Below are 16,240 nucleotides of genomic sequence, written 5' to 3'. Positions count from 1 at the left end.
AGTGGAAGCTAAAGTTAGGGGTATTCAAAGGGAGTTGGACCACAACCATTCCTCTGACATGCTAGCCTTGGAGGTTGATCTTTAGACTGAGTATAAGGATGTCTTGAAGCGGGAAGAGATCCTATGGTTTCAAAAGTTTAGAGAGGAGTGGATCAAGTCAGGGGATCGCAACACCAAGTTTTTCCATACCCAGACTGTGGTGAGGTGAAGGCACAACACCATCCACACTATTCAGCTTACGTTTGGAATATGGTGCAGTGATATTTTTTAGTTTAGACTGAGTCTAGGGATTATTTTCGTAAGTTGTTTTTCTTGCCTTGTTATCACCATGGTAGTTAACTTCCTAACTGCAATATCCCTTCTCTCCCTAAGGAAGCTACACGGTTACTTACAACTAAGGTTACTTTGGAAGAGATCAAGAGGCACTTATGATTATGAAATCCTTAAATCTCGTAGCCCAAATGGTTTTCAACCTTTTCTCCTTTAAGAAATACTGGGACATCATTAAAAAGGATTTATGGAGGTTGGTTCGTGGTGCCTTTGTGAATGGGTTTTATGAAGCTAGTATTGTGGAAGTGCTTATTGCCCTGATTTTGAAAATTTATCATCCTAAACAATTTAAGGGCTTCAAGCCAATTAGCCTTTGTAATGTTACCCACAAGATTATTACTAAAGTCCTAGTGCATCGTCTCAGACCTTTTCTGGAGGAGATTATCAGTCCTCTTCAGGGGATTTTTTGCCTAAGAGGTGCACAACTGACAATGCTATTGTTGCTTAGGAGCTCATCCATTTTATGAATCGTTCCAAATCTAAGAAGGGTCATGTTGCTTTCAAGATTGATTTAGAGAAAACCTATGATAGGCTTAGCTGGGATTTTTTGAAGAGGGGTCTTTTGGGCTTTGGTTTTCCCCTATTATCGTTTCTCTCATTATGTGGTGTACCAAATCTTGTTCCATCTGTCTTGTTTGGAGTGGTTCTAAAACTGAGCCTTTTAGCTCGACTAGAGGTTTGCGCCAGGGAAATCCCCTCTCACCCCACCTCTTTATCATTTGTATGGAGAGATTGTCACTTTATATCCAACAACTTGTAAAGGATGACGTTTGGGAACCAATGTCTATTTCTAGAGGTGATCCTCAAATATCCCATATGCTTTTTGCAGATGATATTCTCCTATCCGCTAAGGCCAAGGAGCCTCAATTCGAGATGATTAACTCCACCTTGGATCTATTTTGCATGGAGCCTGAGCTTAAAGTCAACCCCCTTAAGTCAAAACTTATGTTTTCGAGGATCAGCGAGCTATTAAGAATATATGTCTCAACCTCGTGTTAAGGAAGTTCATCACTTGAGCAAGTATCTTAGGTTTCCTTTCTTAAAGGGAAAGGTTACTAGAGAGACCTTTGAACCCATTATGGAGAAGATTAGCTTCTTAGAAAGGAAAAATACTTAATAGGGAGGTAGATTATGTCTTATTAAATATGTGTTATTTTCCCTCCTCGTCTATCTTATCCAGCTTTCTCTTCTCCCAAAGTCCATTTCTAAGCATATTGATAGAGTGGCTCGAAATTTTCTTTGGCCTAGTCAACCTAGGAAACGTGGTTGGCACATTGTTAATTGGGATATTTGCACCCAAGGCTCAGGGTGGGCTTGGGATTAGAAAGGCTCATTAAACTAGTATTTCCCTTTTAGGAAAATTAATGTGGATAGTTTGTTGATGATTGTGATGCTTTGTGGGTCAAGCTTCTCACTCATAAATATCTTAACAAGGGTCACATGGTTGATGTTTCTTTTAAACATTAGGATCCATACATTTGGCAAGGTATTATTGCAACCAAGGATAAACTAGTCCTAGGGTTCAATTTCGTAATTGGTCAGGGTGACGCCTCCTTATGGTATGATTCTTGGTTAAGAGATGGTCCTCTTTGTCATAAAATTTCTTTTGTGCACTTCTTAGAAGTGGATATGCGTATGAGAGACATTATCTACAATGACTCGTGAAATATTAAGCAGGTTTATACTATCTTTCCCTATAATATTCTTCAAGCCTTACGGAAGGTGGATCTTGTTCTCGCACCTACAGTTCCTGATCAGTGATTGCAACTACTATCCTTCTTCAACATATAAATGGCTGACTTCTCAAGTGACTATTGGCACCTATATCCCTTTTGCTCACTTCAAATGGCCATGGAAACTTAGGATCCTGGAGAAAATCAAAATCTTTCTTTGGTTGGTCATCTATAATGCTTTGCCTACTAATGCTACTAGATACCACAAAAAACACGGTTCCCAATGTTGCTTGCCCTCACTGTTTTGAGCTTAGCGAGTCAGCCTTGCACTGTCTTCGTAGTTGCCCTCACGCTATATTGGAGTGTGGTTGCGGTTAGGGTTCCTTTCTTAACCAAGGTTTCTCATCTCTGTGTCAAGAAGTGGCTCAAGGAGCAACTGCTGAGTGATAGAGGATTCCTGTTTGTCGCTTTCGTTGTGTGGATTTAGAAATGGATGAGTAACAAGAACTTTGATCAAGATAAGTTGTTGAATGATGATTTGGTCTTATGCTATCATCAATAGGGATCTCATGTGCAGGCTTTTACTCCTTTAATGGTTGTAGGGAGGCCATTAAGTTTGAAATCATGGTTGTTCTTCATGGTCTTCAAAAGGCATGGAAGAAATGCTTCAATCACATTGGGTGTGAAATGGATAATCTTTCCTTAGTTCAAATTTTTCAAAATCTCCTTTTGCCGAACAACTCATTTACATGTTGCCCTCAAAGTCTTCGACTACATTGGTTGTGATTAGTTTACTTCTTTTAAGTTTGATGATAGATAAACTAATTGTGTAACCCATGTCTTGCCCAATGATGGGAATAGGCTGGGCTTTAAATAAGGGCCCATGACATGACATATTTAAAGTTTAGTCTAACTTAAATAAATTACGCTTAAAATTATAAAAAAATATATATATTAAGCTTGATAAGTCAACATATTTATCTAAATAATATTATAAAAATAAAAATACACATTACACTAATAATAATATTATCAATTAAATAAATTTATAAGATCAAGATAAAATTTATTATAGTCAAACTAGTGGTCTACTATTGATAGTGTAATCATTGATCACCAAGTTAGAAACACACAAACACATCTTTGGTTGCTTCGCCATCTCGGTTCTCAGTGTAATTTTAATTGATAGCTTTTTATATAGTTATTGGATAATACAAGATGTTGTGAATTGGGATTTGATTGTCACTTAAATGAGGCAATTTATTATTACATGAGCCTAAACTATTTGCATGAGAAGAAAAATTAAAGGGCCAAATACGCTTGGTAGTTGCTACTGGTAGTTCCTCTACGAGTACGTTAGATGAATCTTGCAAAGTTTTGGTAGGTTGGGATTTTGTATTTTAATAACATGGAATGAACAATTTTTTTAATCAAGTAATTAAAAAAAACAATTTTATACAAAGTAGGCTTTTAAACAAACTAATAGGTTAGATCGAGTTTTTAAAGAAGTCAGGTAAGCAAGGCCTATGTCCTCATTTAAAAAAAAAAACATATCAGATTTATTTATGTCTGGTTTTACTTGATTTATTCTCATGCCTACCTATGTCATGCCCAATTGTGATGTTAGATCCTCCTAAGGCCTTTTTTCTTCTTGTTTTTCCCTTAATTCTATAACCGCCTCCTTTTTAGGGATGATTTAAGGTTTTACGAACAATAAAAAATGTGTTTGTCTAAATTGCTTCTACTAAGAAAACTTTATTTATTTTAATAAGCAGATAAGATCATCTCTACTTATTAAAAAAAATATTTTCTAAAAGTTCTTATTTTAAAATCACATTTTATGATTCTAAATAAAATGACTCATTATTTATGACTGTGATGTATAAGGAGAAAATAATTATTTTCATATTTACTAGACGGTTATGAACAAATATTTTTAGGTATATTTTAGTTTTAAGAAAGTCACATTTTTGTATTTGACCAACTTTTTATTCCAGTGAACATGATAAGAATGTTATATTCTGATGTAGTGGAGATAAGTTCTATTGTGAAAATTATATATATCCTCATTGTTTAGTTTCATTAACTTGTATTATTCTTAGAAAATATTAAAGAATTCCCAACAATTTTAGTAATTAACTAAAAATATTTTCTTTAAATATTTTAAAATATCATTCCATCATTATATTTTTTAGAGTGTAACGCACCACATCCTTAAAAAAATGTAATATCAAATCACGAAACAGATGTCTCCTTAAATTATCAATATGTCATTTGTTTGATTAGAATTTGATTATTTTTTAAGTAATGTTGAATTTTATAGATGAAAAAAATATAGTTAAAAGAGAAAATTTCACTAAAAATGACTAAGTCTTCTGACGAAAATAATTATCTCAAACTTAATTATTCCTTCCAATTTCAAATATAAGCACACGCGCGCACGCACGCACTCGCACGCGCGCGCGCACACACACACACACACATATATATATATATATATATATATATATATATGTTGTTAATCTCGTATATAAGTAAATGTTTACTAATTTTAATTTTATCTTATTTGATGAGACATTCTCTAAAACACTTTTCATTTAATTAGAGTTTTATTTTTAATATTTTTTTTATTATTAGTGTGAGTTTCAAGGTAGAATAGTTTAGAAAAAAAATTATTTTTTAAATGAGATTGAAAAAATCGAATGATGCTGACTAGAGAAAAATGTTAATTATATACTTTCTAATACACTCTTTATTATTAGTTGAAATTATCAAAATTAGTTGACACAAGTGGTTTGACACTTGTGTTCCTACCTTTGGCTAATGTTTGGAGTTTAATGGAGTTTCAATGAAAGTATTATTTTATTAAAAAAAGATGAATCGACTAGTAAAAAGACAAGAGTTAGATATCAATTAAGAAGTCAAATATTTCACCTTTGCACACAAAAAATAAAATTATTGAAAATAAAAAATAATTCTCACTTATTATTTAATGAGTCTTACTCATAATTTCTTATTTCAAAATTTTTTAATAAACAATAAAGAATATATTGCAAACACTTCTTTGTCATAAAAAATAAGGAAAATGAATTTTTTCTTTTGTGACATTAGCATGAGATTATAACCCTTAATAAATCTTATTAATATCATATGTTTCTATTGTAACGTGAAAGTTTAAAAGAATAAAAAGTATACGCTAAAAAAGAATAAATAGTAAAATTATTACACCTGACCATTTTGATTTTATTTTGTTTCACTAGAGATGATCCCTTCCTTGAAACCAAACTTGACCCAACATGCTGAGTATATAATAAGGAATATTGTCTCCAGTGTTTTTAGTCCCATGATTCAACAATGTTTAATAGGAGTGATCATGGATATATACTACTAAATCTAGGTAAAAAATTCCAGCAAAATTAAGTTTACAAGTTTTGTAGAGATTTTTTTTTTGACATTTACTAAAGTTAAATTCATATCAACGGGTACATTCGAGCTGGGTCAAACTTAATAAAATTTTAGAAAAATTCCAATAAAATTACATTTTACTTTTTTTTGCATTAAAAAAATATATATTATAAAAAAGTTATGCATTTTGATCGAATTTGAGATAATTAATTTTATTTTTTTTTATCATATTTCTTAATAAATATTAACGTATAAAAATTAAAATTAAATATATTGACATTTAATTATATATTTTTATACATGATCAATTTGTTGAGTTTAATAATAATTATTTAAAAAATCATACCTAAACTATCTTTAATAATTATATATTTTCACCCAAACATACCAAAAGTTAATAATTTATCTGTAACAAATAATTATTTTTATTTTCTTATTTTATTTTTTTATCGATAAGAGTTCAAGACAATATTAGAAAATTTCATAATAAAATATATATATCTTGTTCAACTAATTGAATTAGACCCTTTAGAAAAGAAAAAAAATTCTCATTTTATTTCTAAAAATTTAACTATTTTGAATACAATTTTGACTATTACAAATAATGTAATGTCTTTTTTTAATAATTTTCTCACTTTCTTTACTCTCTTAATTAGGTATTCTCATCATTCAATTCTTTTTATTCTCTCATTTTGATGTGCATTTCACATAGGTAACTAGCAAAAGAAAAAATCACCTCTCCTCATCCTCTTTTTGTATTTTATATTTATATTTATTTGTATACCTTATATTCTTAATGACTTATATATCTCATTCCATTATTTTTTATTTTTTGTTTCTAAATTATTCATTATTTTTTCAAAGTAAAATTGTAATAGTTAAAATAATATCTCACTAGGATTTAATTTTTTAATTATAAAATTAAAATTTAATCTATGTATTCAAAGATATTTATTTATTGTAAATTTAATTATAAAACAATTTATATTTTAAAGAATAATTATTTAATATAAATTTAGTTATGTGATAAAAATATGTATTGTTTATAAAAACAAATTATAACATTAACTTGACTGCACAAATTGATTAATTTAGAAAATTTAAATAAATAAACTGTCTTAAAATTGCTTTTTAGCTACTGTAGTAGATAAACATGAAACTTATTATTACAACGATAATATTATATTTATAATAAATTATTATAAATATTCTTAAAAAATAATTCAACGTGTTAGTAGTATATTCATTATGAAAGTGAAGTGGTGCGTTGGGAAAAGTAATTGACAGTTGGCGGTGGTATTTGGGGCCACAGAGGTTAATCTTCTCTTTTTCTGTAAGAAAAATTATTTTCATTTGAGAGAAAGAGAAAAAGTGTGGTCCATTGCTACAAGCCTACAATGCAATAGTATCTTCATTCTTTAGTCCACTCTTTCAACCACATAGTAAATACTTACATGACTAAAGGTGTGCTTTGGATTAGAATTGAAATCACCTTCAATCCAGAAAATATATCTTTTAATGTAATTTTTTTAAAATAATTATGTTGTAATTTTCGTCTAAAAGTCAATTTACGTTAATTCAACCGTTTTTCAAACACACTAAATCAAAAGTAACACAATTATACTAACACTCCAAATCACATAATCCATGATAAAATGCTATATATGTAAATTTAATATTTTTTTATCTAGTTAATTGTATTTGAATGAATTGGAAAATGTATTTTCTTTAACATTTTTTAATAATTTTTTTATAATTTATTAAAAATCACTCATTTTGATACATATTATTTCTCATTTAATGATTCTAGTGTGAAACATACTAAAATTGATGATTTTCAATAAATTTTAATCAATGAATAATGTTAAAAAAGAATCTCAAAGAAAAAATATCCCAACATTTCTCTTGAAAGATACCATGTTGCTATCAATTCATGTAAAATATCAAATATGTTTTATTGAATATATAGAAAATATATTTTCCTAACTATTACTCTAAAGGCATAGAAAATAAAATAAAATAAACAAATGAAATTTTTATTATGAATTTAAATAATTACTGTTATCAACACCTCATTCTCATAAAAGTGATAAATTAAGTATTTCTTTTCAATTAATTATACAATTAAATAAACTTGTTAGTATCTTCAATTATTTGAAATAATATTTTTAAAACTATAATAAGATATTTAAAATCATCATTCAAATAATGCATGCAAGGCACATAAAGTCTTGTGATGTTGTTGTGCTTATACGATAATAGTTGATTTGCTATAATCACTTTGACAAAATTGACACTTTCACTTTATAAGACAATCTTTCCATTCTTGATGCCTAACATGTCCAGAAACCTATTTGCACCCTATACTTTTGGTAAATATTAACATGCCTTCCATGTTACTCAAGTACTCAATCACAAATATTCTGTTCAATCCTTTGACAAATTATTTTAAGCATTTTATTGTAGTGCTTTCACCAATGCATGCATTCTGAATACACTTATGTTTGCCTAGAAAGTTATATAGTTCATATTTCCGTAAATTTCCTTTCAAACTTATTATCAATTTTTTGAATTATAATTATCCATTTGAAAAATGAAAAAAGGAGTTAAATTTCCACATGAATATGAAATATTAGCTAGGTAGAACAAAAAAAAAATGGAATGGTGTAATTCAAATTGTAAATATTAAGAATATATATGAGATCCAATCACCAATGATTAGTTTGACTAAATAACTATTTTCATTTAGAAATTAGTTTTACCCAACAATGAATTTGATCATTTTATATGTCTTCTTTTTAATATATAATTATCAAACACAGTATTAAAAAATTTATAACATTTATATATCTTTCTTAATAAATTGAATTAGACTTCCATAATAATCATTTTACATTATTCCATCATCTCATGTATTTTTCATGAGAATATGAAACTCCTTTAAATCAAACAGATCTTTATCCAGAAAGAACAGCACGTGGCCTTTCCTCAATTACCAATTACGAACCTCAGTCTCCAGAGTCCATTTTCCATTCAAGAAGAACATGCCGCTTAAAATGACACTTACGCTTTCACCTTTCTCCCCCACGCTCCTCACTCCGGCCACCACCCTCCGCCAACTCCTCTTCACTAACTTCACACCGTCTCCGAAACGCAGGCTCCTACTCCAAGCACGTGCGGCGAAGCCCAATGTCCTCATCCCCATAAACCCCTCGGTGACGGTGGAGAAAGGAAAGTACAGCTACGACGTGGAAACCCTAATCAACCGCCTCACCGCGCTTCCGCCACGTGGCAGCATCGCGCGCTGCCTTGACCCCTTCAAGAACAAGCTCTCCCTCAACGACTTCGCCCTCGTCTTCAAGGAGTTCGCGCAGCGTGGCGACTGGCAGCGCTCCCTGCGCCTCTTCAAGTACATGCAGCGCCAGATATGGTGCAAGCCCAACGAGCACATACACACCATCATGATCACGCTATTGGGCAGAGAGGGTCTTCTCGACAAGTGCCGCGAGGTGTTCGACGAAATGCCCTCCAACGGCGTCGTCCGCACCGTCTACTCCTACACCGCCATCATCAACGCCTACGGCCGCAACGGCCAGTTCCACGCCTCGCTCGAACTCCTCAACGGAATGAAGCAGGAGAGGGTTTCGCCGAGTATTTTGACTTACAACACTGTGATTAATGCTTGTGCTAGGGGTGGGTTGGATTGGGAAGGGTTGCTAGGGTTGTTTGCTGAAATGAGGCATGAAGGGATTCAGCCTGATGTTATTACTTACAATACTTTGCTTGGTGCTTGTGCTCATAGGGGGTTAGGTGATGAGGCTGAAATGGTGTTTAGGACCATGAATGAAAGTGGGATTGTTCCTGATATTAATACTTATAGTTATCTTGTTCAGACGTTTGGGAAGTTGAATAGGCTTGAGAAGGTTTCGGAGCTTCTTAGGGAGATGGAGTGCGGGGGTAATTTGCCGGATATTACTTCTTATAATGTGTTGTTAGAGGCTTATGCTGAGTTGGGGTCTATCAAAGAGGCGATGGGTGTGTTTAGGCAGATGCAGGCTGCGGGGTGTGTGGCGAACGCGGCCACTTATAGTGTTTTGTTGAATTTATATGGGAAGCATGGGAGGTATGATGATGTTCGCGATCTTTTTCTTGAGATGAAAGTGAGCAACACGGATCCTGATGCGGGGACTTACAACATTCTCATACAGGTCTTTGGGGAGGGTGGGTACTTTAAGGAGGTGGTCACTTTGTTTCATGACATGGCGGAGGAGAATGTTGAGCCGAACATGCAGACTTATGAGGGCTTGATATTTGCCTGTGGGAAGGGAGGGCTCTATGAAGATGCCAAGAAAATTTTACTGCATATGAATGAGAAAGGAGTAGTGCCGAGTTCCAAGGCTTATACTGGGGTGATTGAAGCGTTTGGGCAGGCTGCTTTGTATGAAGAGGCTCTTGTCATGTTTAACACTATGAATGAAGTTGGAAGCAACCCAACTGTTGAGACCTACAATTCGTTAATTCATGCATTTGCAAGGGGGGGACTGTACAAAGAAGCAGAAGCAATTTTATCCAGGATGAATGAGTCTGGTTTAAAACGGGATGTACATTCGTTCAATGGTGTGATTGAAGCTTTTAGGCAAGGAGGTCAGTATGAAGAGGCTGTAAAATCTTATGTTGAAATGGAAAAAGCAAATTGTGAACCTAATGAGCTGACACTTGAAGCGGTGTTAAGCATATACTGCTCCGCTGGTCTTGTTGATGAGGGCGAGGAGCAGTTCCAAGAAATTAAAGCTTCAGGAATACTGCCCAGTGTCATGTGCTACTGCATGATGCTAGCTCTTTACGCAAAGAATGACAGGTCAGCATTATTTTAAAGTTATTGCTGTGCTACTTTCTGATCTGAGTTTGAAGTTATAATGACCTCAAGCATTTTACACTAATAGAATTGTGAAAATAACTGAATTCAACATAGGATAAAATAACAGCTGAGTAGTAATGATACCAACTCCAGTACATTATTCGGCAAAAGAAAAAAAAAAAAACCCAACTCCAGTACATTGTGTTATTTGTTTGTGAGAGTCTGAGACTGAGATTGGACTAAAAAGAAACAAATTATCAGTGCAAGTGCAAGGATTTTTTTGGCTCATTATTTGAAGCATGACTGCTTTTTCTCTGTTTTTGAACATAGGAATATTGAATAAACCCATGTGACCAATACCAGATGCAACTGATATGAATTCACACGATTAGATCTATTAACCTTTGCTAAATTATGAATTTCAGATCTTGAAGTTCCTTACAATTTTCTAGTATGGTTCATTTATACCACAATCTTTATAGATTTTTATTTAGCTACAGTTTGCATCTCTTCTGATAGAAACTGTCAAACTGGAACAGCATTATAGGAAGAAAAGTTTCCATTAATGATTCCTAGTAATCTGATTACAAGTGATTCCCAGGACTTTTGAGAGACCTGGACTCTCCCATAGTAATCTGAATTTTCTCTCAATTCCCAAGATAACATCTCCCTCTCAACCCCTTTACTTATTTATAGACAACATTCCTTATTTCTCTAATTATCCCTGCCCCAAATTCTGTCTCTCTAACTAATTATTCTACTAACTATGGGGATTACCTATGAATACTCTCCCCTAAAGTTTCACCTTGTCCTCTTGATGAATAGACTTTGGAATTTGAAACCATGTGCCATTGGGGTCCCAACAGTTGGAAGCAAGCCAACCCCACCATTGCAGTCCCAAAATAGCTTTGGTTCCAACTGGATCAAACACAATATGTAAGCGTGTTTATTCTACCACTGTCATCCCAAAATACTGAAAATAGCTCTGATTCCTCCTGGGTCAAACACAAAAATGTAAATGCGCTTGTTCTCTTCAGGTGCTCTGTTTTCTGCTGCCCTTTTGACCTTGAAACAGTGCTTATGCCTCTGAATTTGTGCTGAGATCCCATGGCCCCCATTGCAAATTGTATGATTGTAAGTTGTAGCAGGTTAGCAGCTGATTATTTGTGTTGCCCTCCCCTTCCTTAGTTGGGTTAGAATTGTTAGATAAGAAAAAGAATTTAGCATTTACCAATTTCTCTTTTCCTCCATCTCCAAGACCCATTTCCTGGCCTCTTTTCATTGGGCCTATCCCATTAGTGGTGGGAGAGAATTTGTTATGGCTCAATAGCGAGTGGGACAATAGGTCCAACAACAATAGCTAAAAATAGCCTCTGATATCATATTAGAATTCAGGGTTTGGACCTACAAAACCGGCTTGTAAGGTGAGGGGTTGCCCCCCACTTATGTACTTTAATTTGGCCATATCACTAATCAATGTGGGATCTCCAACAACTTTAATGGTCTTGGACTGGTCAATTTTGTCAAAATATTGACCTGCCTTCTGTAATTCCAGCCCTTTCCCTTTCCTCACCCACAGTGTTCGGATCTTGGCCTCCCTTTCCTTTTGCAGCTGGCCTGATCTGCCTTTGTGTTGGGCCCAATAGTTCTACCTCATCTCCACATCTTGACTTTTACCTATGCTTGTTGCAGTTCTAGAATTGAGGTACAATACCAATTTTCATTCTTGTCTCTAACTCCAACATAACATCAGCCACTGTCCAAGCCCCAAGGTATGGTGGTTCTGTCAGGGGAAGCTTAGATGCGCGAGTTCCAGAATTTAGTCATTGTTGATGACCCATCTCTCTCCATGGCAGAACCTGAATATTGTGGCTCTATCAGTGATGATGTGTTGATCATTAAACCCCTAACCTCCGCTGCTGTCACTTGTTCTTTCGACCTCTGCTTGTTTATGCAGCCACCTGCTTGGATCATTTTCCCTTCCATTCTTGTCTCCATTGATTAGCCCATTTGCCTCTTCCATTTTTTTCTCTAGTTTGGTTCCTCCCCCTTCCTTCAAAATTTCATCTTACCTTTTGTCTTCTTGCATCAAAGGTCCTTCATCTATGAGTTGCACCAAGTCTGTCACTGCTGATAGTGATCCACTAGAGGGCAGCTTCAGCCTTGTCCTCACCTCTTCCTCAGTCAAATCCAAAAAGATTTCATCAAGGTTCTGGATCATGGATGGTTGAAACCTCCTAATTTTAACAATCTTGAATACTGCCCCATGTGGCCTTGGGGGTGTAGGAGTTCCACCGTTAAAACCAATTCAAAGTTTGCCCCTCTCTATAGCTGCTTCCACCCATTGCATTGTTTCTTCTTGGTCTATTACTTCAATCTGAAAATATCTTTTCGTTCTGGTGGCCCACCCATAGGTGTACTCACCTGAGAACACAGGGATCTTCATTCTTGCTTCCATTCTTGTCTACACCATACTGCTCCCTCTGGATCAGAGAGCTTTGATACTACCAGTTGATATAACCTGGATCAGAATCATAGAAAGAAAAGTTTCTATTACTAGAGAAGAGTACAAATGATTCCCAGGACCTTCAAGAGGCCTGGACTCTCCCACAACAATATGATTTCTTCTCAAATCACAAGATAAAATCATCCTCTCAACCCCTTTTCTTATTATTGGCAACATGCCTTATTTCTTCAGTTGTCCTTGTAGCTAACTAACTAATTATTCTACTAACTATGGGGCTTACCTATCATCGTAGTAAGTTCTTCCTCCACATCCCAATACATTGTACCTCTACAATTAACTTTTTTGCTTTGTTATGTATAGCAAACTCAATGTTTCTGCAGTGATTTGTACATTATTATTCAGCATCTTTACATGGTAGGGGATTTTCATGCATTGTTCTATTAGTGGTGTTAATTGTATATGAATTTTACGTAGCTTAGTATAGATGATGTGATTTACCGATTGGCAATTTTGAAATTAAATTGTGGCAGCGGGTCCCCTGAAAATGATGGTACTGGAGAACTTCATGGAAAAAATTGGTTTTGCATTCAAACATTCAATTGATACATGTTATGACATCATTTTCTAGTGTGCTTGTATCACTGAACTCATGTTAGGGCACATTTAGTTCAAAAATCTCGATTAAGCACTTATTTAATTAACTTATGTTGATAGACTTCATGTTGATGCCTATTGAAATAAGCTAAAAAAGCTTATAGGAGTGTTGTAAGTCATTTTTATAATCTTAATAAAAAACCTATAAATTGCTTATATGATAAGATCAGCTCTGCAGGAACACTTCCAGCGTGCTCTTAATGAGTAATGCTGTCCTAGTAATGTGAGTTAGTGTGCTAGAATTTGTTTTGACAGTCTAAAATTTAAAATATCCTAAGAGCCTTAGCTCAGTGGCACCAAGTCCCTTTTGGGGACTACTAGATCCTTGGATGAATCCTAGCCAAGCCATTTACTTCACATTAGCCTATCATCTCTCTCTCCATACTAGGTCGTACCTTTGTAACCAAAATAAATAAATAAGTAAATAAAATTAAGGTTTAATTATCCTTTTGGTCCCTATAGTTGCAAACTTGCAACAACTTTTCCTTTCAATCCCTATAATTTAAAACATTCCATTTTAGGGCGAAATCTTTTTTATTTAATTATTTTTTCAATTTGCTATCTCATTCTTGTGTCAAGTAAAGGCCAAACTCTGAACCTTTGGTTTGACTTTATCACCTATCAATTGCATTTTACTTCTATTTGAGCTTACCTCCCTAATTTGTTGGTTTCAGGTTAAATGATGCCTATAATTTGATTGATGCGATGATCACGATGAGGGTGTCAGATATTCATCAAGTAATTGGACAAATGATCAAGGGAGATTTTGATGATGAGTCTAATTGGCAGATTGTGGAGTATGTCTTTGACAAACTCAATTCTGAAGGGTGTGGATTGGGAATGAGGTTCTACAATGCACTGTTAGAAGCTCTTTGGTGCATGTTCCAGAGAGAAAGGGCTGCTAGAGTGCTCAACGAAGCATCAAAGCGAGGGCTGTTCCCTGAACTTTTTCGTAAAAGTAAACTTGTGTGGTCTGTGGATGTACACAGGTATAGTGGCAATCAATTTTTTTAAAACATTTATTATTTAATAAAGGAAAACATATACAAACCCCCCTCAGTGTTGAGTCATTGACAAATAAGAGTCCTCAGCTTTCAATTCAGGCGATTCTGTAATTAGCCTTTTTAATTTCTGAGGTCTCCATACTTCATAGCTAATTTATGTTAATGTAGAATGATCAACATTTGCAGATTTTAGTACTGAATTATCATTTTCTCTAAAGCACCAATAGACGAATTGTTAGTTGAAGAAATTTAAGCTTGAGTACGATAATGCAGATGAAATGACTAAAAAGATGGGTGAATGGGACTATTGAAGCCTTTTTCAATTTTCAAGGGGCAGAGTCATTGAAATTGAAAATTGAGAACTCTAATTTTCTTAGCCTCCAAATTGACGTTATATGCATTTTTATCTTCAATGAATTATGTAAAATCTAAGACTTAATTGTCTTGCAGGATGTCGGAAGGTGGTGCATTAACAGCACTGTCAGTTTGGCTGAACAATGTGCATGAAATGTCCATGACCGGCGATGATCTTCCCGAGGTTGCAACAGTTGTTGTGGTGTAAGTTGCTTTTGCCTCTAAAAACTTGATCTTATTTATTTTTTGCACCACACACCTTAGTTTAACCATTGTAGTTAGAAATAAGGTGCTAAAAAATGGTGCATAATAGATTCGCATCTGATCCACCTTGGTTATGAATGTGGGTCGAAGGTACATTGATCTGCATTTCTTTTTATCAGAAAAAATGGGGGCTATATCCTGTACCTGAATTTAGATCACCGGTTAGTGCTTTCTTCTAACATTGATGTGTTTTTCCCATTTAAGCAGCCGGGGTCACATGGAGAAAACCACAGATGCCCAAGATTTCCCTATCGCAAAGGCTGCCATTTCATTCTTGCAGGATAATGTACCATCGTCCTTTGCTTTCCCTGGATGGAACAAAGGTCGCATTGTTTGTCAGCAGTCACAACTGAGACGAATTCTGTCGGGCACTGAATCATCATCTAGTAGAAAAAAAATGGATAAATTAATATCTTTAAGTAATACCCCATTGACTACTGCAGGAGCCATAACATCCAAATCTGATGCGCAAAGTGGTAAAGCTAATGGTGTTGATTCTAGAACCGATAGTACAAGAACAGAGCTTCTAACGAGTGCAATTTAGATTAGATTAGAAAGTATAGAATTTACATTCATCACTTTCCCATGCCCTGTTTTGGTCTATTTGAAATTAAGATTGGGGCTTATTTGTTACACTTCCACGAAATATTCCCAAGTGGGACTGGCTTTTTCAGGTCGCCGAAATTTTGGTATATATATTCTCAAGGTATAATCTATCTGAACAGTTGTCTATCGTCACCAATATTTTTTTACCTGTGTATTTGATTTCCTGATTCTGCATAGCATAGGGGACACCACGAAAAATACTAGTTTTTCTTTTTGGGGATATTTATTTGCTCCTATTATACATCTGTGACAAACTTGCAACAAATTACATTTTTAACATTAAGAACGCATAAAAACATTTTTACAAGTTTCTTCATGACAAATTCTGATGAAATGAGTTTTCACATGTTCGGTATAGGAGGAGAGGGATTGCTCCTGTTATGACTTTCTATTCAAACCAGCCTGAATATTGCCAGAGATGAAGTAAACAGCGTTTGTTCAATAAGCTCATTATGTAATTATTTATGTTATAAATTTAATTATAAAAAATGTTTAAATAAATTTATAGAAAATTATTAAAATAATTAAATATTAATTTATTTTCATAATTCAAAAATATTTTTTTAAGAAATTCTTTTAAACCTTCCCATAATCTTGCAAATAAAAGTTTTTATTTCCTTTTCTT

General features: G+C 34.1%; 1 protein-coding gene across 2 annotated transcripts; it reads left to right on the top strand.

Moving 5' to 3' along the window:
* Nucleotides 1-8,372: 8,372 nt before the first annotated feature.
* LOC114411913 (pentatricopeptide repeat-containing protein At1g74850, chloroplastic-like) lies at nucleotides 8,373-15,761 on the top strand. Of its 2 annotated transcripts, none has more exons than XM_028375655.1 (4): nucleotides 8,373-10,266; nucleotides 14,062-14,376; nucleotides 14,842-14,949; nucleotides 15,214-15,761. In XM_028375655.1, the coding sequence occupies exons 1-4, from the start codon at nucleotides 8,453-8,455 to the stop codon at nucleotides 15,551-15,553; spliced, it is 2,577 nt and encodes an 858-aa protein (XP_028231456.1). In that variant the 5' UTR covers nucleotides 8,373-8,452; the 3' UTR covers nucleotides 15,554-15,761. The 2 variants fall into 2 exon arrangements, with proteins under 2 accessions (XP_028231456.1, XP_028231457.1); XM_028375656.1 differs by having other exon boundaries at nucleotides 15,217-15,634.
* The last annotated feature ends 479 nt before the right edge of the window (nucleotides 15,762-16,240 follow it).

The sequence above is a fragment of the Glycine soja genome, chromosome 5, assembly GCF_004193775.1.
Source record: "Glycine soja cultivar W05 chromosome 5, ASM419377v2, whole genome shotgun sequence".
In the NCBI taxonomy this organism is placed as follows: Eukaryota; Viridiplantae; Streptophyta; class Magnoliopsida; order Fabales; family Fabaceae; genus Glycine; species Glycine soja.
The sequence above is the reverse complement of the archived record's forward strand: the minus strand, read 5'-3'. Positions and strand labels throughout refer to the sequence as shown.

What these genes read in the sequence shown, in the direction of transcription:
- LOC114411913 (XM_028375655.1), top strand. Translation starts at nt 8,453, where the DNA reads ATGCCGCTTAAAATGACACTTACGCTTTCACCTTTCTCCCCCACGCTC. An exon ending in TGGTCTGTGGATGTACACAG is followed by an intron (nt 14,377 to 14,841) that starts GTATAGTGGCAA and finishes ATTGTCTTGCAG; the next exon opens with GATGTCGGAAGGTGGTGCAT. An exon ending in GTTGCAACAGTTGTTGTGGT is followed by an intron (nt 14,950 to 15,213) that starts GTAAGTTGCTTT and finishes TTCCCATTTAAG; the next exon opens with CAGCCGGGGTCACATGGAGA.